We start from the raw sequence: 27,189 nt of genomic DNA, 5'->3' as shown, positions 1-27,189 counted from the left end.
GCGCAACTTTCATTAGATGGCACACTGGAAGCTTGTGGTTTGGGCCGACCCAGCAGTGCCACGGAAGAAAGGTCTGGAGATCTACTAAAGAAACAGCCACTGACAACCCTGCAGTGCTCAGTCCTACTCAGCACAGATGTGGTCACCGGGAGCTGGCACAGGATCCACAGCGACTGGACTGGGTGGCAGTTTTTCTTTGGTTTGGTGTTTGGCTGTCTGTTTTGAACTCACACGGAGCTCAATTCTATGAATCCGACTGGCTACCAGGTACTCTCCTTTATGACCGTGAAAGCTCCGCTAGGCTTCTTCTCTCCCCAGGGCCCAATTTCTGGGGTGAAATGCATGGGGGACGTGGGCATGGTGGTAAAGCCAAGGAGCTCTTTTCTCTCTCGACCTGTGTAAGCACCCAGTCTCCCATCTGTAGGGAACCTGGCCCAAAGGGGCAGAAACAGTCCTGAGTCCTCCACCTATTGTTCTCTGAAGGCACCAGCATCCCCTTCTACCCGCCTTCCCTGGAGGGGACAGCCAACAATGGCAAAGCCAACACTGGTGTTCTGGCGGGCAAGGTACAGATAATCTTGTCTAGAGAACGCGGGGTCAAAGAAAGACCCTTAGCAAAGGCCACAGAGTTGATGAGGAAGACTGGGAACAGGGGGAAGGAGCCCCAAGGCTCTAGAAACCGTGTGAACCTGGCCCCATCGGGGACCCAAGGACTGCTTCACGGCCCTATCTGAGAGTTCTATAGGGGCTCTCCCCCCTACCACCACCACCACCACCACCAAATCCCCTGAATGTACAAAAACAAGGCCAGAAGTTGAAAAGACTAAAATGACATAAGACCAAGCTTGCCCGTGACCCTCCTGGCAACGAGGGAGCTGACGGTTTCTGAGCAGGGAGCGCAGGTCAGAGGCCTGTGACGAGGCTGGAGCTGGCTGGGACACTGGAATGAATGGAGACCGGAGGAGCAGCCCAGTGTGGAGGCTGAGGAGGAGGCAAGGGCAGAGGGGTGGGCCTGACTGATGGGGAGAAAGGTTCCCCTGGGAAATGGGGAAATTAAGAAGGGAGGCCAGTTTAGTTGGGGTCAGGTGTGATCTACAAGCTACCCTCCCCAGACAACCTTCAGATCAGCCTGGGCAGGGGCTCATGGCCCCCCCTGGTGGTCGACATGAAAGCAGTCTCCCATTGCCCTTTCTTTGCAGGGGGCGGGGGGGGGGGTGCTCTCTTCAGCTGCCTCAAACCCCTCCCTTAAACTATTTGGTTGCTCCTTTGAGAGCGGTCTGTTCTGAAGGGTCACACTCCCCTTCCGAGGTGGCCAGAGGACTCACCCCGCCCCACCCACCCTGCCCCCTGTAAAGCCAGCCCCTCCCCAGGAACCAGTAGGGAGGAGGAGCAGGGCCGAGGGAGGGTGCCGGGCTGGGAGCCTCAGACGGGCCTCTCCTCAGGAAGGAAGCACCCTCCCCTCTTAATAATAGTAATCACGGCCGTTACATGGGGGCCGATGAAAGGCCAGCCACTTCATCCGAGTGATGTCATTTAATCTCCTCGCCACCCGAAGGGACTGTCATTACCCCATGTGCCGATGAAGAAACCAAATCCTTGCACCCAGGTCATTCGGACTAAAACGGGGTGCTGCTTCCCATCGGCGACTCTGCCTCTCATGTCTCACCTGGTTGTCACCCTGACTCATCGCTGCCCGGGTCTCTGCCAAAGCGTCCCTGACAGATGCCCAATGAGGACGCGCTCAGTGCCAGGCTCCAGGCCCAGTGCAGGGCTGTGGGTGGTCTCAATCCCACCTTCACCCACCCCCCCAGCGAGGTCCTATCGGTGGGGGTCCGCCCGCACCCAGCCCTTGCTCATAGTTCTCTGGGGACCTCCCTACCTGACACCAAGTGAATAGAATGTGCCGGCCCCACCTTCATCAACCTGAGCACAGTTCTCTTAACAATAACAACCTGCATCGACATGCTCCTTGAACATTCTCTGGTGACAAGTGCTTAGGAGTCCCATGGCTATGTGCAAGGTCTTCCACTCGAACCCCCAGCCGCCCCACGGGAGGCAGACAGGACTCTTCCGCTCCTGTCAAGAGAAGCTCATGTGGGCAGGTCGACCCTGTCCGATGGGGTCTCCCTGCATCGCACCAACACAATGGCAGAGAGTTTGCTCTGGTCGGTTATGCATGGCATGGAGGGAGGAGCCTCTGCGGCATAGTGGATGATGCTCTGGGCTGCAAACCGTGAGGTCAGCTGTTTGAAACCACCCGGCACCCCTAAGGGAAGAGATGAGGCTTTCTACGCCCATAGCGGCTTATAGCCTGGCGCTGAGTTTGGTTTGGGGAGTTTGGGACCCTCTATGAGGGAGCCCTAGTTCCGTAGTGGGATGAATGAAAGGCGGTGGTTCAAACCCACCAGCCACCCCACAGGAGAAAGATGAGACTGTGAAATCCTATAAAGACTGACAGCCTCGGAAACCCCATGAGCGGAGGTGGGGGTGGGGGGATTCCACTCTGGTCTCTAGGGTGGCTGAGACTCAGAACCCCCTGATGGCACTGGGGTTTGGTTTGAGCTACGGGACTCTTGGGCAGCCATGGCATTTGAATTCTACAATGACCATGCGAGGAAGGGCCGGCTGTCCACATTTTACTGATGTCCTCTCAGAGTGGGGGGTGGGAAGTGTCAAAGAGGTAATGTCACCCCCACCTCCCTCCCTAGTAAAGCCAGGGCTAGCACCTGGGTTTCTGGACCATTAGTTAATTCCCTTCTATTGTTCTGTCCCCAGTCTGCTCCCCTGAGAGCATCCTCCACTCTCCCGGGAAGTTGGGGTATTCCTAGTCTCCCATGCAGTTACTCACTTTCAAACCCATCGGAAGTCTTATTTTCCAAATCGGCTACAACCACCTGGCACGCACCTCCCCAAAGTTGCCCCACCTCATCCCTCCCCTTCTGCCTTCCTCTGAGGTGCTCCAAACAGGCTTCTCCCAGCTCAGGTGGGAGCGGTGGGGCAGTCATGGGCCGTCTAGGGAAGGTTCTTGCAGGGAGCTGCTCTGGGCCTCGGGGCCTGGACACTACGCTCGGCCCCACTCCGCGCCTGGAACGTCAGCAAGGTTACGCAAACACGTGAGGTGGAGAGAGACACTCACTGGTACACAAGGGTGTGGGGGAAAGGTTAGGCACAGGAAGCCGTGGGAGAGAGCCACCAGCGGGCCGTCCTGATTGCCCCAAGCACACCACTGTCTCCGGGGAAACCTGTTGGTGAAGTCCTAGCCGTCTTGTACAAGAAGGGTCTTCCTGAGGTCACCTTGGCCATCCCCCTACCTCCAGGCAGCCTGTTTGCTCTGTTTCTTCCAAGAGGACTGGCTGGCGGGTATGAGCCTTTCTGCCAAGGAAACGGAGGCCTGGGAAGGGAGGGTGGCTCTAGGGGACCCTGGGGGCCTCACGGGGGTGGGTGGGCAGGAGTAGAAGCCATGTGCTGAGTCCCAGCCACGACGCCTGCCCTCACTCGCGCACTCGCTCTCTCCCTGGCACTTCTACCTGTCCTTCGCTGGTGCTCCGCGGGGGCGACGGTGATGTCACAGGTGTGGGGTGTCAGTCACATACTGGGCGCCAAACCAAACAGGACGAGTGTGTGCATCACCCTCGCCCGGGAAGGAAGGCCACCCGGGAAGAGAGTCTGGTGGAGAGACTTGAAAGAGGGAAGGGAGGCACCGAGCCCGATGGGGGCGGGGAAGCCCAGGATAAAACTCCTCTGCACCCAGGACCTGAGGGAGAAGGCCCAGGCTGGCACTGGGGAGGGATGCCCCCTCACTGCCCTCGACTCTGCTTCTCCCAGAGCTCGTCCATGCCCCAGACATGAGGCAGCCCAGGCCCCGCTACGTGGTAGACAGAGCGGCGTACTCACTCACCCTCTTCGATGACGAGTTTGAGAAAAAGGACCGGCCGTACCCAGTGGGAGAAAAACTTCGCAGTGCCTTCAGGTAATGTGGCCCAGAGCCCAGAATCCTCTTTCCTCTGCCCCATGCCCACCCCCTACCCCACCCCAGCCAAAACCTTTCCTCCACCAGGCTGCAGCTCCTGCTCCCAAGAGCCTAAAACAGGAGTTAGGGAAGCCCTCAGATTCCATCCTCTGAATTGAAGATCTTACTAACAGACCCCCAGGGAAGATGGGAGAACCATACACAGCTCCAGGCCCTTCCAACTCCCTGCATGGGGGTCCCACAACCTTCTCCGCCTGCCCCAGTCTGTCTTGGCTTCGCAAGGGAGCTGTGGGTGCGCATGCCACATCTGAGTTCTTACTTCCATGCCACGTTCCCTCTGTAGCTCAGAGGATCTGCACCCACCGCCACCCCGTGCCCTTGGTCTGGTTGCCTGCTAGATGCTTCTCCCATAGGATTGTCTCAGGGGGCCCTCTGTTGCCAGGCTCTCTGGAAGGGGGCGGGTGAGGTCTTCTTACTGGCCCCTGGACTTTTTCCACCGTGTGCCCCTATCTCCACCATTGGTTTCCTGGAACTGTGGTGTGGAAGTGAGACTTTGACTCACAGAGAGGGGCTCTACCAGGTGCTCGAGGCCCATACCCCAGAGCCCTGCGGCTATGCCCTGTACCCTCCCCCTGCCCAGACTCCTGGCAGACCTCCTCAGGCCTCGCTACAGGCTGGCTGGCTCTCCCTCACGGCCCTGGGGAAACAGCTGATTCAGTTACCTGGATTGAGGTCACTGGCAGTGGTTGAAGTGGAGGTGCAGGTGGAACTGGTTCAGGCTGGGGGAATCACCCACTTGAGTCTTAAACTAAAGCCTCAGCCCAACCCCACTTCTCCTGGGAGGAGCTCTCTCCACCCGATTACAGGCAGAGTCTTAGGGGCCTGGTGTCCGGGCCCTGTACCCAACCTGTGCATCCTTGGACAAGTGGTCACTGCTGGTCCTGATGCTCAAAGAGTTTAAGCTGGGGTTCTTTCTGTACTGGGGCGATGGGGTGTTTGCCGTGTCCCCACAATGCCGGGGTGGTGATGACCAGGAAGGAATGAAGGGGACTAGCACACCCCGTGTTGCTGACGTGAGACCCTAGATCAGTGTGCCGGGCAGTATTTGCTTAATGAAAGGACGACTCTCTTAAAAGCTAATTCCTCTCTCCACTTCCTTCTTTATGGCCTCTGAGGTATCTGTGCTGGTGTTTGGCTTTGCCCAAAATACGGTAGGCACGCAAGTAACGCTAGGCATGCGTGAGTGGTTTTTCTCTTCCTGGTCAGTCCCTTCTTCGTGTGCCCGGTGCTTTGTGCCACCGACAAACCCGAGGGGGCCCTCGAGGAACTGATTCTCGAGACAGGCTTGGTTACGGACCACCAGGCCCCACCACCACCACCTCCAACCCCCTCCTGCCATCCCACCAACGTTGGAGCTGACCCAGGAATCAGATGGCGATGCCCTTTCAGCGTGCGTGTTTGGGGCAGAAAATCCGCCCAGGCTTCCCAGGGTACAAAACATTGTCTATGCTGGTTTCAGCCTTGGCTGAGAGCCAGGGGACCTGGTGTCAGGGGAACTGACATTGAGCAATAGCCAAGCACAGGAACTGGTGCTGGGCAGGACAGGAGACCGGTCAGATGGTCTCTAAGGATTTGCGTTCCCTCAACGGGGAGAGGAAAAGCTCACGCCTCTCCGCTTCCAGCCATCCAGCCTTGAACTTGTAAGTCCTGATTCCTGCCGCGAGTGTCGAGTGTCGGGAAAAGGCCCTGGAGGTGTTGCACCAGCAGGGAAAGGGTGACGTCTCCCCTGCTCTACACTGACCAGCAAACAGCTCCCCCATTCTTCTCTCTCCTGCCAGCTGACAGTGGAAAGAAATCCAGGATCAATCACACCTGAAGGAGGATGAGCCAGCAGGGCCAGCCCTTTGAAACCATCAGGAACTCCTCAGGGGGTGAAGTGAGGCTCTCTTTTCCTGCAAAGACTAACAGTCTCGGAAACACATGGACCATTCTACTCTGTCCTATAGGGCAGTGGTTCTCAACCTTCCTAATGCCACAACCCTTTAGTACAACTCCTCATGTTGGGGTAACCCCCCCAACCATAAAATTACTTTCATTGGTACTTCATAACTGTACTTTTGCTACGGTGATGAATTGTAATGTGTTTTCTGATGGTCGTGGGCGACACTTGTGAAAGGGTCATTTGACCCTCGATGGGGTCTCGACACACAGGTTGAGAACCGCTGCCCTCGGGTCACCATGAGTCTGAACTGACTCAATGGCAGTGAGTTAAAAGTCAAAGAACAATCAATTCTTATGACATGGCCCAACTCTATGCCTGCCCTCATGAAGAGATCATTGAAGATATGAGTGCTATAATAAAATGTGGTGAAAAAATCAGATGGTAACCAGCAATTATAAAGAACAGTGTCTGAAACCTTACAACAAGCAGTCATATGTACATATGCAAATATATTTATATGTGAGGATGGGGAGATGGATTTATGTGCATATACTTATAGGTTTAGTATTAAGGTAGCAGATGGACATTGGGCCTCCACTCAAGTACTCCCTCAATGCAAGAATACTTTCTTCTATCAAACTGGCATTCCATGATGCTCACCTTCCTGACATGAAGAAAAAGAAGAAAAAATCATGTCATTGTGTGCTCACCTCCATGATACAATCGCTGAAGACAAATGGGTGCATAAGCAAATGTGGTGAAGAAAGGTGATGGTGCCCAGCTATCAAAAGTTATAGCGTCTGGGGTCTTATAGACTTGAAGGTAAACAAGTGGCCATCTGGCTCAGAAGCAACAAAGCCCAAATGGAAGAAGCACACCAGCCTGTCTGACCACGAAGTGTAGAAGGGACCAGTTATCAGACATCAAAGAACAAAAAATCATATCAGCGGGTGCCCACCTTCCCGATATGATCACTGAAGATAAAAGTGTGCATAAGCAAGTGTGGTGAAGAAAGCTGATGGTGCCCGGCTATCAAAAGATATAGCATCTGGGGTCTTAATGGCTTGAAGATAAACAAGCAGCCATCTGGCTCAGAAGCAACAAAGCCCACATGGAAGGGTCTCAGGGAGGAGATGAGCCAGTCAGGGTGCAGTGTAGCAATGATGAAACATACAACTTTCCTCTAGTTCTTTTTTTTTTAAAAACATTTTATTAGGGGCTCATACAACTCTTATCCTCTAGTTCTTAATACTTCCTCCCCACCCACTATCATGATTCCAATTCTACCTTACAAATCTGGCTAGATCAAAGGATGTACACTGGTACAGATAGGAACTGGAAACACAGGGAATCCAGGATGGATGATCCCTTCAGGACCAGTGGTAAGAGTGGAGATACCAGGAAGGTAGAGGGAGGGTGGGGTAGAAAGGGGAAACCTATTACAGGGATCTACATAACCTCCTCCCTGGGGGACAGACAACAGAAAAGTGGGTGAAGGGAGATGTCAGACAGTGTATGATATGATGAAATAGTAATTTGTAAATTATCAAGGGTTCATAAGGGTGGGGAGAGTGGGGATGGACGGGGGGGGGGGGGAATTAGCTGATGCCAGGGGCTTACGTGGGGAGCGGGTATTTTGAGAATTGTGAGGGTAACAAATGTACAGATGTGCTTTATCCAATTGATGTATGTATGGATTGTGATAAGCGTTGTATGAGTCCCCAATAAAATAATTAATAAAACAAAACAAAACCAAGCAGCCATCTAAGTGAAGTGACAGCTCAGTGCACACAGAAGCACAGCAACTTGTGTGACAAGGATTGTAAATAATAAAATCTAAGGCTGGAGGAGGGAATGGTATTAGAGCTTAAATTCGGAGCATCCAATTTGCAAAAGGCCATGGTTGACAATGGAATCCTAGTCTATCCGCAGGGTCCCCACCTGGATTAAGCCTCTGGGGAACTCCCTCTGACTATGGGCCCAGCAATGTGGACAACTTTGCTATCGGGCAAAGTGCACTGGAAAGTGAATTAATGCCGATGTAATTGGGTTCTAATTTAATGTCATCATTTGTTCTCCCTTATGACCCATTTATAATTTGTACTGTTTTTATTATTTTCTCTTATCTTTTCCAATTGGACTTGATGGCAGTGAATTTGCCTTGAGTTTTGTGTTCTCTTTTCAAATGAACTTTTCAATATTTTATTTTGTTATTGGGTGTTTTGTTGGGGGTATGTTTTTCCTTACATGAGATCCAGGACAGGTAAAATTATAGAGACAGTAACTGGATTAACGGATAGACTCTTGGGGTTATGGTGGGGGACGTGGGGGCAGGGAACGGGAAGCTAATAATAATGAGGACAGGAGAGAGTGTTCTAAAATTTATTGTAGTCCTGATCTGCACAACTCTCTTTAATATGTTTAAACTACCGAGCTGTATGACAGGAGAATTACATGTCAACAAAACTGTTCACATTCAAAGGTTACAGTTTAGGAAACCCTACAGGGCAGGGATCAAGTCAAGGACACACAGCAACTTCCCCACTGCGAGGACCCGCTCTGCACCCTGCTGAGTGGAAACATACTTTCTTCCTCCATAGATGTTCATCAGCCAAGGTCAAAACCGCCGTGTTTGGGCTGCTCCCTGTGCTCTCTTGGCTCCCCAAGTACAAGATCAAAGACTACATCATCCCTGACTTACTGGGTGGACTCAGCGGGGGATCTATCCAGGTCCCACAAGGTAAGAGGGTCTCCCCTCCCTAACCAGGCTCTGCCTACTGTTTTCCCTCATTCCCCTACTCTTGCCCCACCCCGAACCCTGTGTCACCTCTGACACCCTAAAACCTGCCATCTCTGTCCTCCGCAGGCATGGCATTTGCTCTGTTGGCCAACCTTCCCGCGGTCAATGGGCTCTACTCCTCGTTCTTCCCCCTGCTGCCCTACTTCCTCCTCGGGGGTATACACCAGATGGTACCAGGTAAGAGCCACCCCCTCCTGGTGGGCAGGGTCCCTGGGCACCCGAGGACAGGCAGTGTGCATGAAGGGGAGCCTTCAGGGGATTGGTCAGCTGTAGTCTCTGAGCGTTGAAGCTGGTCTGCCCTGGAGGGACGCTCACTGTTGAGAGGTAGTCCCGTGTTTCCTGTGACCTTGAAGAAACCCCTTAGCCCAGTGTCCTTACGTAGACTTCCTTCTTCCCTGGGCTGTGGGGAAGACTGGGTGGAACAAGACACACCCTGCACCAGAAGCTCTAAACAAGGGCAGATGTTCGGCACTGGGCAACCTGAGTTGAGATGAAAACCCCAGGCTGGTCCCTGGTCCAGGCACTGTGTATTTTCAGAGCCCACTCGCTCACATGTCCAGGGCAATAGTAGAACTGTTGAGGCAGACATGCTGTGGGAAACATGGCTCCTGTGCAGATGTGTGGGGTTGGGTGGGTAGAAGAGGAGCCTTGGAATTGGGGGGGGCAACTACCACCCAAGGGTGGGGAAGGGTCCCAGGCATCCTGCTTTTGTCTGTGGGCATGGCCCAAACCTCTGACTTTTGCGGCGGGGTGGGGCACCACAGGTACCTTTGCCGTTATCAGCATCCTGGTGGGTAACATCTGTCTGCAGCTGGCCCCAGAATCGAAATTCCGGGTCTTTAACAACATCACCAATAAGAGCTACGTGGACACGGCGGCCATGGAGACAGAAAGGTTGCACGTGTCGGCCACCCTAGCCTGCCTGACTGCCATCATCCAGGTGAGGCGACAGCTTCCATCCCTGCCAGGGACTGGGCTCAGCAGAGGGTCACCCTGCCCCACCCCGGCCACAGAGGCCCCATGAAGGCTGGTTTTGAGTTATACCGGCTCCCTCTTCCCCATCCCCAGGGTCTAAGAGGACCTAAAAGTCAGAGTCTCACACTCCTGCCTCCAGAGTGGGCCGTAGGAGGGGCATCCCCACCTAGTAACACCGCTCTGGAGCACAGCCAGAGAAAACCAGCTGCCTTCAAGTTGATTCTGACTCAGGGCAACCCTGTGTGTGTCAGAGTCAGAGAGTGAGCCCTAGGGCTTTCGAGAGCTGGTTTCCTGAAAGTAGGAGAAAAGTCAGAGGGTCAGGGAAGGCCCCCAAGAAGAGGTGACATTAGACCTGAGTCTTCAAGGATACATGGAGGTTAACCAATCACCAGGCCTGGGGAAGGAGGGGGAGGCCTTGAACCTCCCACCTTGTGGTTCTCAAAGGAGCGCCTTCAGGGGCTCCACCCTGAACTTAGTATTTGACAAAGAGACCCAGGGGCCCAGTCCACAATTCCCTCTGCCACCACAGTCTTCCCATTGCTCCTTCATATGGGTCCAGCCTGCTAAGCTATCTAACACTCCTTGGCCCCTTCCAGACTCTTCTGCTCAGAGCCATAGCATCAGCTGCACAAGAAAGCATGAGGTTGTGTGTGTTGTGTTGGTGCGTATGTGTGTAAAGGGAAGGCCAGCCTGATAGAATGCAAAAGTAGGAAATAACTTCAAAGAACCCCTTTCATTCATTCACTGCTTCACACATCCACGCTATTGTTTCCCGGGCTGTTTCACGGCACCAGGAACTGGGCTGGGTCCTAGGACCCCAAGATAAGTAAGAAAGAGCCTCCGTTCCCCAGAAGCTCGCAACCTGCAGAGGAAATAGCCGTGCCAACAGATAAGTGTGTGTGCAGTGAGATAAGCGGCATAGCAGGGCTTCGTACAAAGAGCTGTGGAAACCCAGGACACAGGGTCAGGGCGGGCCTCCAAGAGGAGGTGCCATTTGACCTGTGTTTTAAAGGATGGATAGAGGTTTGCCAATAACCAAGAGAACAGGTGCAGAAGGATGATGCAAACGGGGAGCAGCATCCGAAGGAGTGGGGGTCTAATCCGCCTGTGGAGTGGAGAGGAGTGCAGTGCCCCTGGGGGATAGAGTCATAGGGAAGAGACCAGAGGAGAGGCTGGAATGGCAGGCAGTGGGCAGAGGATGGGATCCAGAAGCTACTTCCAAGCAGAGGCTTTGGCAGTTTATCAGGATGACTCAGGTGCGGGGAAGCGGGTGGCTGAGAGGGTGACTGAGTCAGGAGACCTGCCGGGAGGAGAGGCAGGTGTCCAGGCATGAGTGACGGGGACACCCAGTCCCAGGGGTGGCAGCGCGCAAGGAGATGGAGGTAGCGTGTGTTGGCATGAGCAGTAGCAGGACTTGGTGACAGATTGGATGTGGGAGGTGAGGGAGGATGACTCCCAGGTTTGGGGTTAGGCAATGGAGTGGACGGTGATATCATTCAGTGGGCTGTGTGCATGGCACAGATAAAGAAAAGGAAGCCCGAGATGAGTTACCAAGAGGCCGTTCCTCTAAAGGAAGGACACATAAGGACAGTGAGGTCAGGGCAAGGCCAGGGCCAGGTCAGGAAAGGCTCTTGTCCCAGAGCTACAATTGTTTCAGCGCAGCCCGGAGCTCCATGCAGCCCAGGGTCCAGTTGGCAGGCTGTGGGGGCAGCTCGTCTTTCTCCTCCCCGGCTTCCCTCCTCACAGATGGGCCTGGGCTTCGTGCAGTTTGGCTTTGTGGCCATCTACCTCTCCGAGTCCTTCATCAGGGGCTTCATGACGGCCGCCGGCCTGCAGATCCTGATCTCAGTGCTCAAGTACATCTTTGGACTGACCATTCCCTCCTACACTGGCCCAGGAGCCATCGTCTTTGTGAGTTGGGAGTGGACCCTTACAACCGGGGAGGGGCACCTCCCCAGCAGACACAGAAGCAGATGGGGGACTGCTTTCAGAAGCTCTGAGCCCCTCCTGGGGAGAGCAAGTGCTGGCTGAGCCATTGTTCAGAGGGGACCCAGGGGGCTCCCTCCTTGGGGAGGAGAGTTGAACACCCTGCCTTAGGGACTTGCCTTTTGGCAACATGGAGGAGAACCAAAGATGTGTCCAGCCTCCCATCAGCTCCCCCTTCCGGGGCTTCAGCCCCTCCCATAAGCTTGACCTCCGTCTCTCATCCCTCAGTTAGAACACTTTCGACAGAAAGAGAGGTCATGGGCATGGGCACCCCAGCACCAGCAACTTTGAAGACAGGCCCGCATTCATGGCCCGGGGCTCGCCTTTACTCTTAGATGCATGGTTGGTACCCCTTCCCTGGGTGAGGTGCCCAGGAGTCAGGGCAGCGTGGGGAGAAAGGGTGGGACGATGCGGCAAGCCTATTGCTCTCTCCCCCCAAGACCTTCGTTGACATCTGCAAACACCTCCCCCAAACCAACGTGGCCTCGCTCATCTTTGCCATCCTCAGCGGCATCTTCCTAGTCCTGGTGAAGGAGCTCAATGCTCGCTACATGCACAGAATCCACTTCCCCATCCCCACCGAGATGATTGTGGTAAGGACCCTGCCCTGCCCGGCCAGGCTGGAGAGACCAGGCCGAGGGAGCCCCCTACTCCTGCCCAGCCCACCCCCACCCCCACCCTGCCCCGGCAGCCCATGGAATAGGACCCCAGCAGGAATGGATCCGGTTCCCATAGCCATACTTCCGCTTCCTGCTCTCAGGGCATGTTCCCCATGGAGGCAGGGGAGTGGGACTTGGGGCTCCCAGTGGACAGGAGGACGTGGGAGAGAGCCCCGTGCTGGCCTCCACTGTGGGCCAATCCCCATGCTGCACTCGGGGTTACAGGTGGTGGTGGCGACGGCTATCTCTGGAAGCTGTAAAATGCCCAAGAAGTACCACATGCAGATCGTGGGAGACATCCAACGTGGGTGAGTCTGAGTACACCCAGGGCCTGGCCTCAACCCCGCCACACCTCCCCAAGGCCGAGGCTCCGAGAGACAGATGGGACCAGCCCTGCTTCAGAGCAATATATACCGTAGGACACTGACCAGACAAGTATTAGGACAATTACTGAGCAGAGCTACCCAGCCAGCCATTGCTGACTGCCTTACCAAAACCTCAGCCTTCACCGCTGGCCTCTCCCCAAAGTTTCAGTCAATCCATATGGTTAAAGCAAAGCTCTGCTAGGCAGGCCCTGGCTGGCTCTTCACCTTCCTCTAGTTACCTGGCTGGAAGGGGATCCTCTTAGGATCAGTAGAAGCCATCAGGCATCCATCTGAGCCAAACACGGAGCCTGGAAGGATAGGGGCAGCACTCACCTGTAGTGTTGGAGCAGGTCTGTCCGGGAGGAAGTCCCCACAGCACCGCAGTGGCATGGAAAGGCCTGTGGACCAGCAATGTCGCGAGTCCAGAGTCTGGAAGGCTCCCTGTTTGTCCAAGTGCTCAGTTATTAACAGAAAGATGGGCTGTTTGAACCCAGCCCCCCAAGGGCTTCACAGGATCTGCTCCCATACAGGTAACCAAAAAAGAAGAAATTTAAACCAAACTCACTGCTATCAGGCCAGTTCTGGCTGGTAGCATTGCTGTATAGGGATTCCCAGATGGGCCATCTTGATGGGAATAGAGAGCCCATCTTTCTCCCACAGAGCAGCCTGTGGGTTTGAACCACCGCCGCCTTGCATTCTGCAGCCCGGGGCTTCCTCCCCCGTAAGGATTCCAAAAGACTCTCCCACCAAACACACATCCAAAAAGTCGATTCTGACGCATAGGACTCACTGTGACCCTGGAGGACAGGGTAGAAGTGCCCTCGTGGGTTTCCGAGACTGTCACTCTTTACGGGCATTGAAAGCCTCATCATCCTCTGGCAGAGAGGCTCCTGGTTTTGAACCACTCCCCTTGTGGTTAGCAGTCCCACGCATAATCCAGTATGCTTCCGGGTCTCCCTTCCCATAAAGATGGCGGCCTAGAAACCCCTGTGAAGCAGCTCTGCTCGGCCCCATGGGCCCCCGTGAGCTGGCACGAGCTCGGCTCAACAGCCCTGAAACAGCAGCCCAGAGCCTGAGCGTCCATGAGCCAGACCTACCCTGACGGGCTCTGAGACGCGGAGGTTTCTGTTTCCTCCCTTTGGAAAGCAGGCATGGTCGTGCCTCCAGGGTTGTACTGAGAATTCAGACCGGAGGGAATCACTTCTGCGAAGACCCCATTCATTGTGGGGGCGCCGGGGGTGGCAGGGACTGGCTGTCCCTGTGGGTGGGTGGGGAAACCAGCCGCCCTCCCTCTGCTCACACCCACGGGCCCGGCCTCCTCTCTGACTCCTTGGCAGGTTCCCCACTCCCGTGTCACCTGTGGTTTCTCAGTGGAAGGACATGATTGGCACAGCCTTCTCCCTTGCCATCGTGGGCTACGTCATCAACCTGGCTGTGGGCCGGACCCTGGCCAGCAAACATGGCTATGACGTGGATTCCAACCAGGTAGCTCTGGTCAACCCCTGGCAGGTCTGGGCGAGATAGCACTTGAGGCAGCAGACGCCGGGCCGGAGACATCTTGAGGCTCTGTGGGTTGAGGCGAGGTCAGCTCTCTGCCAGCAAGCGGCCGGGGCCAACCAACCCCACAAGGCTGATCGAGAACGTGTGGCCTGATAAGGACAGAGTCACCCACAAGCCCCAGGCCCGAGGTCCAGCGGGGGTGGATGACTGGTAGTCTCTGTCCTGAGCCCCTGCCTCCCAGCCCTGCCCCTGCCTCTCTCTGCAGGAAATGATCGCCCTGGGCTGCAGCAACTTCTTCGGCTCCTTCTTTAAGATCCATGTCATCTGCTGTGCTCTCTCCGTCACGCTGGCTGTGGATGGAGCTGGAGGAAAATCCCAGGTGGGCTCAGTACCTGGGCAGTGAGAGGGGGCCCTGGTTTCGACCAGCTGCCCTGGAGGAGCTTGGGCAGCCATAAGTCAGGCCAGCTGCCTCCCCACCTTTCCTGGGCGCCCCTGACCCTCCACTTCACCTTCTACCAAAGTCTTTGCTGGGATGAACCAAGAGCAGGAAGCCATGCCGCCCTCCTAACCCTTTCTCTAAACAGGTGGCCAGCCTGTGCGTGTCGCTGGTAGTGATGATCACCATGCTGGTCCTGGGGTCCTACTTGTACCCTCTCCCCAAGGTAAGAGCCTGCAAGATAACCACAGCCACGAAGGTCCTCAAGGGGGACTAGTGTAAGAACAGGCCTGGGAGCTGCTGGGGTGGCTGTTGAAGGAGTGGGCTCCGGAAAGGTCCTGGGGAAATGGAACGGACAGATGGCAGAGATTTTTTTCCTATGAACTTTTGGAAGCTCCCTGGTGCACATTACAAATTACACTTCCTGTCTGATTTAATCCTCATCACACCCCGGGGATGACTCTTCCTATTTTACGGGTGAGGGAAACCGAGGCTGAGAGTGGCGACGTGATTCGCCCAGGGTGAGGCAGCTCACAAGTGCCGCGCTGGAGTAGGGCTGCCGTCTTCCGGCTCGCAAGGGCCTTGCGCAATCGCTGTTTACCAGTGCCTTTGAGGGCCAGGCTCTCCCGGCCCAGTCACAGGCGGCTCTTAGGGCGAAGATAAAGGAGGAAGGGGGGTGGCTCTAGGGCCTGTTCTCTCCAAACGCAAGGCTGAGACCACAGAGCTGGGGGCTCTGCCAAAGGAAGTATTTCAGGATTTCCCGCCAGGCTCTGGGATCAGGTAGGTGCAGGAAGGGCAGACAAAGGTGACATTCGGGGTGACATTGGACATTGTTCTGCTTCCCCAGTCTGTGCTCGGAGCCCTGATAGCTGTCAACCTCAAGAACTCCCTCAAGCAACTCGCTGACCCCTACTACCTGTGGCGGAAGAGCAAGCTGGACTGTGTAGGTATCCGGAAGTCTCCGGGTGCTCATCCATCCTCGTGCCCGACCTTCCACCCCAAATCCGTGTCGGTTCTCCTACAGATGATCCCTGACGTCAGTGACTCCCAGAGCGGCATAGTGCAGTCTAGGGATCATAAGTCACCCTATGTTCAAATCCCAGCTCAACCCATCTGGTTCAGTGACCAACAGCAAGCCCCTCAAAGTGCCTGCGTCTTGCCTTCCTCATTGGTGAAACGACAAGTTGGCATTCCCTGACAAAACTGCTGAGGAAGAAATGAGATCCTAAGACAAGGCCTGAAAGGACAGCTCCGTGAAAGCATAGTGCCTGTTTATCATTAGGATTTCTGGTTCCGAAAGCAGGCAGACACTGTGGTTCGGTTTTCAGTCCCAGATCACAAATCCAGAGGACCAGAGTCCTGTCCAAGTCACTAGACTTCCCTGGAGCTCCATCTCCTCACCTGCAAATGCAGGTGGTCGTCATGGCTGCAGCAGGAACTCCAGCTGAGATTAAGTGGGATGATAAGCATCAAGTCGCCAAAGACACAAAGTACTGCTCAGATGAGTCACGCCCCTCACTGGGCAATAGGCACAGAGGCCAAGAGCGTTGCCGACAGCATGATCTCCACTGAAGGCCTGCCTTGGGCCTAGAGAGGACACACTAACCCTATTTAAGCAGGGTGACAGCCAGGCTCAGAGAGGTTGAGAGACTGAGCAAAGGCCTCCGATGGCAAATGGTAGGGCCTGGATGTGAACCCAATTGTCTTGGACCCCAAACCTTTGGGATACAAGCTTTGGACCAAACCATCTCTGGGAGATGGAGGGGGGCAGCTCAGCAGCAAGGTCCAGAGAATCGACCTGTGCATCTGAGTGAGGGGGTGATGGGGGTGTGATTCCCAGCCCAAAGATCCGCTCTGAACGCACCTAGCCACCCCTCTCCCACAGCAATGGTTCCTTAATATTCCAAAAGTGTGTTGAGCTTCTCTGGTCTCGTCACAGTTCTATACAGATTTCTTTGGTTTTGACGACTGTGAGGGGCCCTAAAGGACCCCCATGGCATCCTGGTGGCACCATGATAAAGCGCTCAGCTGCTAACCAAAAGGCTGGGTCCCGGCACAAGCAGTAGCTCCACAGGAGAAAGATCTGAAAACTCACCTCCATAAAGATTATAGCCTAGAAAACTCGGGTGGCTAGTTCATCTCTGTCACACAGGGTCTTTGTGAGTCAAAGTCAACTGGATGGTGCCTCGCAACAACCCTGGTGGCACAATGGTTACATGTTGGGCCCCTAACTACAAGGTCAGCAGTTTGAAACCACCAACCACTCCAGGTGAGAAAGATGAGACTTTCTACACCTGTGAAGAGTTATAGGCTCAGAAACCCACCTGAGGTAGTTCTACCCTATCCTACAGGGTCACTGTAAGTCAGTATCAACTTAGCAGCAGTGAGTTCTTCCAAGTTTTGAGAACCACAAAGGGTCCATAGGGTACCACTTCCAATTCTGCCCCAACCCAGACAGCCAAGTGCCAGCTGTCTCTTCCGGAAGAAATCATGGAGCATCTGCAGGGGCGCCGAGGTCACGATTAGGCAGAGCTATGAAACCTGCAGTTACTGGTATCACTGGGTGCCACTCAATGGCTGTTGTCCGTAGCCATGGAGTCAGCCCCAATTCACGGTGACCTCATACCCAACAGCGTGATGCATCACCCAGCTGCGTGCCACCTGTGACGGTCGTCACGCTCCAGTGCACTGTGGAAGCCACTGTGTATCCTGAATGCCAGCCAACGTGGAGGATTCCATCTTCTGGCACTTTATCAGACACTGTCCTGTTGTGCTCCATCGGGTTTTCATTGGCCGGTTTTCAGAAAGAGACCTCCAGGCCTTTCTTGCTCATCTCCTTGAAGGAGCTCCTTGGAAACCAGTCCACCATGGGGCACTCTGCTTTATTTGATATGGGGGTGGCCTGACTTCCGGGATCACAGCACCACAGAAGCCACCAAGCAGTAATGGATCCCTAAGCTTGGAATGTTACATTCCTTAACTCTTCTTTCCCTCCATGAAGTAGGGATTCCTAATCTCCTTTTGTTGGTTAGAAATGGAGGCTAGGAAATAGTGACTCAAACTTTGAACCCAAGTATATCTGACCCCATAAAGAAGTACTGCCTCAGAACCCCAGAGGGGCAGTTCGACCCTGCCCTACAGGGTCACGGAATTACGGGAGCCAGAAGGGCCCTGGGGACAGTGGGTTTGCATCTGAGTCCAGGCTCACGATGGCATCATGCCCCACTGCTTCCCTGCCTGAGCTGCCATTGTCTGTTAAACAAACAAAAACAAGCTCAGGGGCCATACTCTGTGCAAGCTAGTCTAACAAATACATCCCATTACAAAAGACAGAGAAGGGGAAGCGCTGCACCTGAAGTTGGTGCTGGCAGAGAATGAGTGGCCTTGCTCCTGCAGAAATCCCTGCCCCGAGTTGGTCCCAGCCTATAGGACAGAGCAGACCTGCCCCTGTGGGTCCCTGACACCATAGGTCTCAGAGCAGAAAACCTCCTCTTTCTCCCGCAGAGCGGCGGGTGAGTTTGAACCGCTGACCTTGTGGTCAGAGGCCCAACTTGTAACCCACTATACCACCAAGGTGCCTGCTGCTCCCCTAGAAAAGACTTCCTGAGAGAGGCAGCCTTCTCTAGGCCTGCTTCTGACTGCTGTTTCCTCACAGTGTGTCTGGGTGGTGAGCTTCCTGGCTTCCTTCTTCCTGAGCCTGCCCTACGGTGTGGCTGTCGGCGTCTCCTTCTCCGTCCTGGTTGTGATCTTCCAGACCCAGTTGTAAGTAACACCCGCCTCCCACCATCACGTGGGGGCTCCTGGTTCCGGCTGCCAAGGACTCCCAGCCCCAGGTCTGGCCCAGCCCCGCAGGCTCTTCCTCCTCCTGGGCCTGCACTAGAGATCAGAGAGGACCAAGCCCAACTAGGACTGTGGCCACAGGCTGGTCTGCCTAACCTCCCACTACCTGGCAGTGGGTCACGTGGTCCTGAGGACTTCAGCGAAGGAACCAGACAATATGGAGGACAGTGGGTGGGTGAGGCGCCTAAAGGCACGGCCAGAGATCCCGACCACCCAGGAGCATAGTGGGACGGACACGGGACAGCTGCAGCGCCCTTCCTGGGACTAGACTGAGTAGGGCAGGCTGGAGACACCAGGGCCCAGGGCAAGGAGCATGCAGACGGTGAAAGAAATCCTGACTTCTTCCTGGAGAACTTGTGCAAGTGGTCACTTCAGGGGCCACAGTGCCTGGGGTCCGGTGTGACCAGCCTGCCCTATCTTTAGTTGCAGCTCAACCACAAGCCACAAGGCAAACAAGCCTGGGGATGAGGAAGGGACCCGCACCTGGACCTGGTCCCTTGCCCCGGCTCCCCAGCATCCTTCTGGGCCCATACGCCAAGGGCCTGCCCTTAAGTTTTCCATTTCCTCCTCCTTCCAGTCGAAATGGCTACACCCTGGCCCAGGTCATGGAGACGGACCTCTATGTGAACCCTAAGACCTACAATAGGGTATGAAACCCCAGCTCGTGACCTCCCCCTTTCGTTCCGTCCTCATCCCAGGGTGGTGCGTTTGTGGTAGCTGGTTTAAAACAGCAAATACAGAGAGTTCTGCTCCCTGAGTCCAGTCTTCTGGTCACAGGTCCAGGAAATTGCGGGGGTTAAGATCGTCACTTACTGCTCCCCTCTCTACTTTGCCAACTCAGAGATCTTCAGGCAGAAAGTCATTGCCAAGGTAAGGTCCAGTCGGTCTCCGGGCAATCAAGGAGCTGGGCAAAGATGCAGCCTGGAATACAAGGGGTGGATGGGGCGGGGAGCTGAGAGCAGATCCCTCCTAAGAGGCGGAGGCCAGCATTGCTATTGACCCTCTGCCCCCAGACAGGTGTGGACCCCCAGAAAGTATTACTGGCCAAGCAAAAATACCTCAAGAAGCAGGTGATGGGGACAAAGATGCCCAAGCAACAGAGAAAATCACTGTTCATGAAAAACAAGGTGAGCTGGCCCCACACCCTCTCTCCTGCTCATTCTGTGTTTGTCCCCTGAAGCTCCACCTCCCCCAGCACGCTGGGAGGCAAAGACAGGACATCTCTGGATATTCTTCATGGGTGAGGGTCACCACTGGATTCCCATGAATACCCCTCCCCACTTTCTAGCTTAGACAAAGCACTGCCTGCCAAGCTGCGAACACACCCAGATGATGCAGTGAGGAGCTAGGCGCTCAGGCTAGGGTGGGGCTGGGAGTTCTGGGGAGGTGCAGGCAGGCAGGGGCAGATGCACAATTTCCTGAGGTTTCCTCCCCTATGGCAGTAGCTCTCAGAGGGTTCCTCCCCACTTCCTCTGGCCCATAGGAGGCCAAGCTTGCAGGCCCTGCCCAAGGACGACAAGGTCTTGGGAGAAGCCTTTGCTGTGTATTTTCCGAGCTGAAAGCAAAGGCCACCCCCTCTCATTACCACCCCCACCGAGCTCCACTGCCCCTCTGCACCCCACTCCCCCTTCACAATTCAACCCAGCAAAGTCCGATTCCAGCCCCCTTTCTGCCCCCCCTCCAGACTGTCTCCCTGCAGGAGCTCCAGCAGGACTTTGAGAATGCCGCTCCCACCGACCCCAACAACAACCAGACACCCGCAAATGGTGCCAGCGTATCCTACATCACCTTCAACCCTGACCCCTCCTCCGTTGCCCACTGTGAGCCACCTGCCGAGGCTGAGGCTGAAGCCGAGGCCGAAGCCCCCAGTGAACCCATTGACACGCTGGCCAGCGCCCCTCCCTTCGTCACCTTCCACACCCTCATCCTGAACATGAGTGGAGTCAGCTTTATGGACCTGATGGGCATCAAGGCCCTGGCCAAGGTGAGGCCTGCCGAGGGAGGGCGCAGAGCCCAGCCCTCTCTCTGCCCCGCTCCTTTCCCTTGTCTGCTGATGTCCACAATCGAGGGAAGAAAGCCAGCAGGCAAGGGTGCTAAAGGCTCCTCAGAAGCCCCCTTTCTCCAGAGCAGGCCCAGCACAGCCCAGAGGGAGAGCCCCACCGCCTCTGGTCCCATAGCCACCTGGTCCTGGGTCCTGGCAGAGGCCATAAGTTGCTGCTTCTCAGGCTACCTGAAACCCTCTGAGTAGAATCAGCATGGGCCTGCCTCCCACACTCTCCCTGCACTGGACCCGTCAGCCGGATGCAACCAGCTGAGGAGAGAAGACTGCTATCAGATCCCCACACCCTCAGACAAAGCAGGCAGCCCAGCAGGCACCCTGGATAAATGTCCCCTCTGACATGCTTTCAGCAGTCACCCCTGAAGGCGGGGAGTCAGCAAAGCTCAGGGTCAGCTGAGCCAAGGCAGGCAACCCCCGAGAACTGAGCGAGGTACCAAGCATACCCCACTGCCTGATGTACAGGCTCGGCCCGGGCAGAGATGTCCCCTCTACCCCCAGTCCAGCTTGGCTTCACAGCCTGGGCCTGGAGTCCTGACTGGACTTGGCTGAAGCCACAGCCTCACTGTGCCTTCGTCCTGCCCTGAAGGGTTAGCCTGCAACCATAGAGTTGGGAAGGAAGTGGAGTCTGGGAGGCCGGATGCACAAAAGAAGGATCAGGCCCCATCTGAAGGGGCTGTGGCCACTCCGGGGGCTTGCCACATTGGCAAAGCCTCACTTCCGTCCGCTTTCCTCAGCCAGCACTTGAGAAACAAGTGGTGTGCTTTGCTGCTATTTTTATCTTTGGCTCCCAGGGCCCTCGGGCCTGCTCGCTGGCCTGGCTTCCCCTCTGAAGTTCGTGTTGTGCCTCACTCAGAACATTCCTGTCCTTTTGTCTCTCTGCCCCACCTCCCTCTCCAACTCTCCAGCTGAGCTCCACCTTCGGGAAGATCGGTGTCAAGGTCTTCTTGGTGAACATTCATGGTAAGAAGAGGAGGAGGAGGCGGCCTGGGGGGCGGAAAGGCTGACCAGAGGCTTGGGTAGAGGCAGGTTGGTGGGGTGCTGAAAGCGGGCGGGGAAGCCCCAAATCTTTCCTCAAATTATTGCCAGCTTCAGACACAAGTCAGGGGAGACTTGGGGCCAGAAGGTGTAAACACCCTAAAGAACCAGCAGCCAGTGATCCGCCTTCTGACAGGGCAACCCAATGGGAGGCCCAGTAAACAGCGAGGGGGGCGGGTTGTGGCTGACTGGGGCAGCCGACCACCCAGTCTTTCTTCTAAGGCGGCTCCAGCAGGCTGAAGCCGCCAACCTTTGGGCTACAAACTCATGCTCTGTTTGTACCCCGGGATTTGGTCGACTTGTTCTTCCTGGTTGCAATGCGGTGCATTGTGACTCAGGTTGACGCCCGGAGCACGGGCTTTGCTCGGTTGTCATCTTTCTGGAAGATTGCCACATCACCAGCTTGCTCTGCCTTTGGGCTCTCAGGCAAGCGCTTCACCACTGCACCACCAGGGCTGCGGGGTCACATCCTGAGGGTCTCGGCACAGAGTCGGCGGCAGAACTGGAGAAAGGTCCACTAGGATTCCAGCCTGTTCCCATGGCTCATTTGCCTGGTGACCTTAACTAAGTCACTTGGTCTGTCTGGGAACCCATTTCCTCCTGTATAAAAGGAGATGGTGGGCTAAACGGATTCGGAGGGTCTTTCTAAACCTGGAAGACCGTGAATCTATGCCAGCAGAGCACGCAGTCTCGGTGGTACGAGGACCTGTCCGCAGGGCAGCACAGCGTCACGTGGTTTGCGCGTGCGCACGTCGTGCCCGGACGTGAAGCCACAGTGAGAGCACGCAGCTTCACGTGAGTGTGTAAGGCACACTCACATGCACCCAGATGCACACTGACCTTCTGTCAGAGCCTTCCCAGCAGAGTTAGAATCTGTGGAATTCCTTCCGCCTTCTCTGGACGCCCCCTCAGCAAAGCATCTCTAGGATTTGTTCAAAGCAAGGGCTCCACCACAGGCTGGAGGTTTAGGGGGAATGGCTGGGTCAACAAGATGCAGGATGGGCCCCAAGGGGGTACAGCTAGCCGCAGCCCCATCAAGAACAGTTTAACCTTTCCCTCTCCCATCACTGCCCAGGGTGGAAGAGCAGCATCCTCAATATCACTTTGCCCTCTGCTGTTAAGAACAGGAACTGCAGGTCCCAAACCAGACCTTTTTCTCTGTCTCTCCTGTCTCTGGTCGCACTGGCCTCCCTCGGCCCAGGTGCCCAGTGGCGGCTAGCTCCCTGAAGATGGTGTTTCCTTCCTCCAGCCCAGGTGTACAATGACATTAGCCACGGAGGCATCTTCGAAGATGGGTGTCTGGAGCGCAGCCATGTCTTCCCCAGCATCCATGATGCGGTCCTCTTTGCCCAAGCAAATGCCGGACAGGTGGCCCCAGGACCCAGCTTCCCAGGGGTAAGGTCCCTCCCTGCACCTGGACAACCCCAGGCTCTCAGGGCTCTGGAATCGCGGGTGTCCAGTGCCTGCCGGGTCCTCTGGTGTTCCTGAGTCTTTGCTGCCTTACCTGTAAGATGGGCTCTTGGCAATCGCATCGCCCACCTCAGGGGGATTTTCTGCTTCCATTGTAGGTTGCACAAAAATCGTATTGCTTACGTTACTCGAAAGCACTTTCGAATAGCTTGGAGGATTTCAAAATCCTGCACCAAGGTTACTTAACTTCCTGACCTCCAGAACTCCAGGACAGGCTGCATGCTGCCCAGGGTTCTAGCGTGGCTCACCTTGCCCCTTAACTCACCCGAAGGTCTTTAGGAAAGGTGAGGGAGCGTTCCCATTTTCCTGTAACTGAGCCTACAGATCTCAGGCCAGTGACTGGTCACCGAAGAGGCTGAGTCTAGGTTTCATCTCAGCTTTTTTATTTTGAATTTACTAGCTCAGGAAGAGGCACGCCAATCAGGTACAAATCACGTGAGGAGGGAGCCTCAAAGAGTGGGTGACAAAACGGAATGATGGTGTTTTCCCACAAATTTTGTGACGCCCCCCCCCCCATCAGAACAAGCCTGCCCAGCCTAGGCCTCACAGCCACCCCTCCCCTCAGGGGTCTATCCTGGCTCAGCCCCTGCCTTTAGCCTGGCAAGGTGGTGTTTGTGGCCCAGTTCTTGATTAAAAAAAACCTCCCCTTCCCTGTGTGGGTCATATGAAAGACCTTTCCGGCCCTTGACCAACCCTTTGCTCTCTGCAGTAAGACACTGGTGAGGGTGCAGCCAGCTGTCCTCTGTGTTGAAAGACTACCCGGGAAAACACAGGGCCTGGCTGCCACCCTCCATGCTGAGAGAGAAACTGTGGGGAGGGACACGTTTCCCTACTTCACACGCCTTGTCCTGGAAAACAAGTGGGGGGCGGAATTCTAGAAGAATCTTCCTCTCACTAACGAGTGTCAGCTATTACACAGTATGGATTACATCCAGATATATAAATGCTAGAGTGTGTATTCATACATAAAATTCTATATTTGTATATGATTTTATGTGCTTAAATATAAATTATGATTACAATGATATATTCAGGTATATCCATGAAAACCACTAATATGTATATTAGTCTCCATTTTCTTCTCTGTAAAATAGGGAATTATTGGTATTCTTATACATAAGTTACACGCACATATTTTAAACAATATGGGATACTGTTACCCCATACTGAGGAAGATACATCTACACACACACACACACAATTTTAACAGCATGGGTTAAGGGACAGCAGTGAGTTACATACTAGGCTTCTAACTATAGGGTCAGCAGTTTGAAACCACCAGCCACTCCATGGAAAAAATGATGAAGCTTTCCCCTCCTATAGAGAGTTGCAGCCTTGGAAATCCACCAGGGCAGGTCTGCCCTGTCCTATCACGTCATTATGAGTCAGAATTGGTGCAATGGCTGTGAACTTGGGTTTTTTGAGGGGTTTTGTGGTTGTTGTTTCTAATGGCATAAGGGCATCGATGGGAGTCTGGTTCTTATTTTTAAAGATGTGGACACAGGTGCCCTGTGAGGGGCAAAGCATTTCTCCACCTTAGGCAGCTGATTAGGAAAATGCCACGCCTTGACAGAGCCTGTGCAGGAGGATAGGCACTGACGCTGGCCTGTCGGCAGGGGCAGGTCCGGGCTGTGTGTGCTGTATTTGGTGAGGCAGGCGAAGGAGGCGTGGGAAGGGGTGAGAGAGCACGTTACACATCGGTAAACACAGTGTGTACCCAGAATTGGCCCTTTGTTCATCAGCCTGCCAGGCGGTGCCAGACTGGTTTCTCCACCAGTGAGGCCATCGATGCCTGTTTCCCCCTGCAGATCCCAGTGGCCCCTGAGCTCTCCTTGTACGATGCTGAGGAGGACCAACCCAGCTACTGGGACTTGGAACAGGTAAGCTGCCATGGGTAGATGGGAGGTGGGGCTCGGGGGGAGAACAAGACCCTCCGTGCTCCTGGGCTCTCTCACTCCCAAGCCGGAACAGTCACCTTGACGGCAACAATGCTTCCTTCTCCTTTTTCTTTTAATAGCAGATGTTAATTCTTCTCACTCCCCGCAAGGCATTCTGGGGAAGGGAGAGACCCTGGGCCAAGTCCCAGAGGACAAATGGCTATTCTTAACATTCCAACGCATCAGCTACTGATCTTGGGCAAGCTACAGAACTCAGCTGAGTCTGTTCTTCTCAACTGCAAAATCAGGGAGATATTACTTGTCCCCTCTGCCTTACAAGTGTGTGTGGGGGGGTGGGGGAGGGCTGGGGGGGCGGCTGAGTCCTTTCCTGAATTCAGCAGCTCTTTGTCGAGTGCCTGCTATTTGCCTGACACAGTTCCAGAGTGGCCGGGTAATGGAGAGCCCTGCTCTTGAGAAACGTTCTGGTAGAATCCGGTGGATTCTAGGGGTCCATGTGAACTATTGGTACATTCAAGCAGGCTTTGCCGTGCGAGGAGCCCTATCCTCCCTGGCCCTCAGGGCCCAAGGTGAGCATTAGCACTAAGCCAGTGACCCGAATTAAAAGGAACCAGGTGACCAGGCTTAGAGAAAGCTGCCCACACATGAGGCCTAAGGCGTCTCTCCTTATTCCTCGTCAGTCCTGGGGGCCTGGGCTTCTCTAGTCCGGGGCATGTCTCTGAGGTGTTGGGGGTCTAGGAGGGACGTGAGGAGAGAGCCACCAAGATTTGACAGCCTGAATTCTGTCTCCGCACCCCCCACTGGAATCACTGTCAAACATCAAACCCATCAGCTCATGATGAGCCATGTGCTCCAGAGCAGAGCTGGCATGTCTCGCACCTTCCAAAAAGCACGGGTGGGGCAGGTGGCTGACCAGACAGCAAGACAGGGCTTTGGAGCCAGCCCAGGCCATCTATCGAGAGTCCTTGAGGAAGACACGGAAACTGAACAGGGAGAGGAAGGGTGTGGAAAGCCTCAGCACCCTGGGGTGGGTGTGGGGGCTCTCATGACCCTGTGCCCCTACACTCACATACACACACACACACGAATACGACACACTCCCTCACACTCATAGACTCTCACACACAGTCTCACTCAATCCATACACTGATGTCACTCACACTCACCCGCTCAGATACCACACTCATTCACACTCTCCCATGCATACCCATAGCCACATATACTGTCTCGCACCCACAGATACACACTCACACTGGTGCCCACACTCAAAGACACACACTGCCTCATACTCTCAAATACACACTCTCCCTCCCCCAACGCACACCCTCATGAGGGCTGCAGAGTCCCGTCTTGGTTTCAGGCCCTCTGTACCCACAGGACTAATGGTCTCTTCTCACCCTCCCCCACTTTCCTTCTGTGGCCCCTGCAGGAAATGTTCGGGAGCATGTTCCACGCAGAGACCCTGACTGCCCTGTGAGGGCCCAGCCAGCTCCCATGCTACCTCCAAGTGCTCCCCCCAGGAGGGGGCTCCGTGGAGAATGAGCCCAGGACCACAGGGCGGGGCCGGTAGAGGAGAGCGCATCCACCAGGACCCTGGCTCCTCTCCACCCTCCTCTTTCTCCTCCTCTCTCCTTTCACTGCCTCCCTCCTGGCATCTCTAGAAAGAGGCAGTCCCAGCAGCGAAAGGAGCCCACTGACCACAGAGAGAGCCCTGGAACCTCTCCGACCTACATCTGGCCCTCGGGACCCTGGCTGGCCAGGAGCAAGCCTCTGCTCACTCCATGCCGCCGCCACCACCCCCAGGCCCTGGCCATGGCGGACCACCAGGACCCGACTTCGTGGATTTAGAATGAGCCCCGAGGACACATGCAAAAGTCTGACCATGCTGACTTGGAGCATCAGCCTTGAAAGTGTCCTTGGGCCCGTGTGGCTGGGTGATGGAAAGTGGCAAATGGCCATAAGACACAGGAATGGTGGCTGCAGCCATGGGCGGGGGGGGGGGGGGGCGGGTTGTGCCTACCAGGCACTGAGCTTGGTCAGTGCTCAGTGACTTTCTCTCTCCACCTGCAACCAACCGTGTTCCTGACATATCTTCACCCCTGCAGACATGTGCTCCCCACAGTCCCAGAGCACCTGTCCCCTTCCTCTTTGCCCCCAGACTGCTGAGACCTCCACTGCTCCGCAACGCGTCAGATTCCAGCCTGGGCGGGGTGGGGGGCCCTCAAGACCACTAGAGCTATCTCCCCAGGGAAGCCTC

At 55.2% G+C, this 27,189-nt stretch overlaps 1 protein-coding gene across 1 annotated transcript; it reads left to right on the top strand.

Annotated features, from left to right (window-relative positions):
* The first annotated feature begins 3,845 nt into the window (after nucleotides 1–3,845).
* SLC26A9 (solute carrier family 26 member 9) lies at nucleotides 3,846–26,409 on the top strand. The gene is made up of 20 exons (XM_075540555.1): nucleotides 3,846–3,970; nucleotides 8,513–8,652; nucleotides 8,779–8,889; nucleotides 9,477–9,652; nucleotides 11,434–11,598; nucleotides 12,114–12,266; nucleotides 12,558–12,640; nucleotides 14,035–14,182; nucleotides 14,463–14,576; nucleotides 14,782–14,859; nucleotides 15,481–15,576; nucleotides 18,289–18,395; nucleotides 19,051–19,120; nucleotides 19,251–19,343; nucleotides 19,487–19,600; nucleotides 20,158–20,457; nucleotides 21,438–21,492; nucleotides 22,817–22,962; nucleotides 24,846–24,917; nucleotides 26,362–26,409. Exons 1-20 carry the CDS (start codon nucleotides 3,846–3,848, stop codon nucleotides 26,407–26,409), a joined length of 2,394 nt encoding a protein of 797 aa, XP_075396670.1.
* Nucleotides 26,410–27,189: the final 780 nt, after the last annotated feature.

Source organism: Tenrec ecaudatus, chromosome 1, assembly GCF_050624435.1.
Source record: "Tenrec ecaudatus isolate mTenEca1 chromosome 1, mTenEca1.hap1, whole genome shotgun sequence".
In the NCBI taxonomy this organism is placed as follows: Eukaryota; Metazoa; Chordata; class Mammalia; order Afrosoricida; family Tenrecidae; genus Tenrec; species Tenrec ecaudatus.
Note: the sequence above shows the minus strand (reverse complement) of the source record. Positions and strands in the feature narration are given on the sequence as shown.

Coding starts and splice junctions, on each gene's coding strand:
- SLC26A9 (XM_075540555.1), top strand. CDS start 3,846: ATGAGGCAGCCCAGGCCCCGCTACGTGGTAGACAGAGCGGCGTACTCA. Junction 11,599..12,113: donor GCCCAGGAGCCATCGTCTTT/GTGAGTTGGGAG, acceptor TCTCCCCCCAAG/ACCTTCGTTGACATCTGCAA. Junction 14,577..14,781: donor GAGCTGGAGGAAAATCCCAG/GTGGGCTCAGTA, acceptor TTCTCTAAACAG/GTGGCCAGCCTGTGCGTGTC.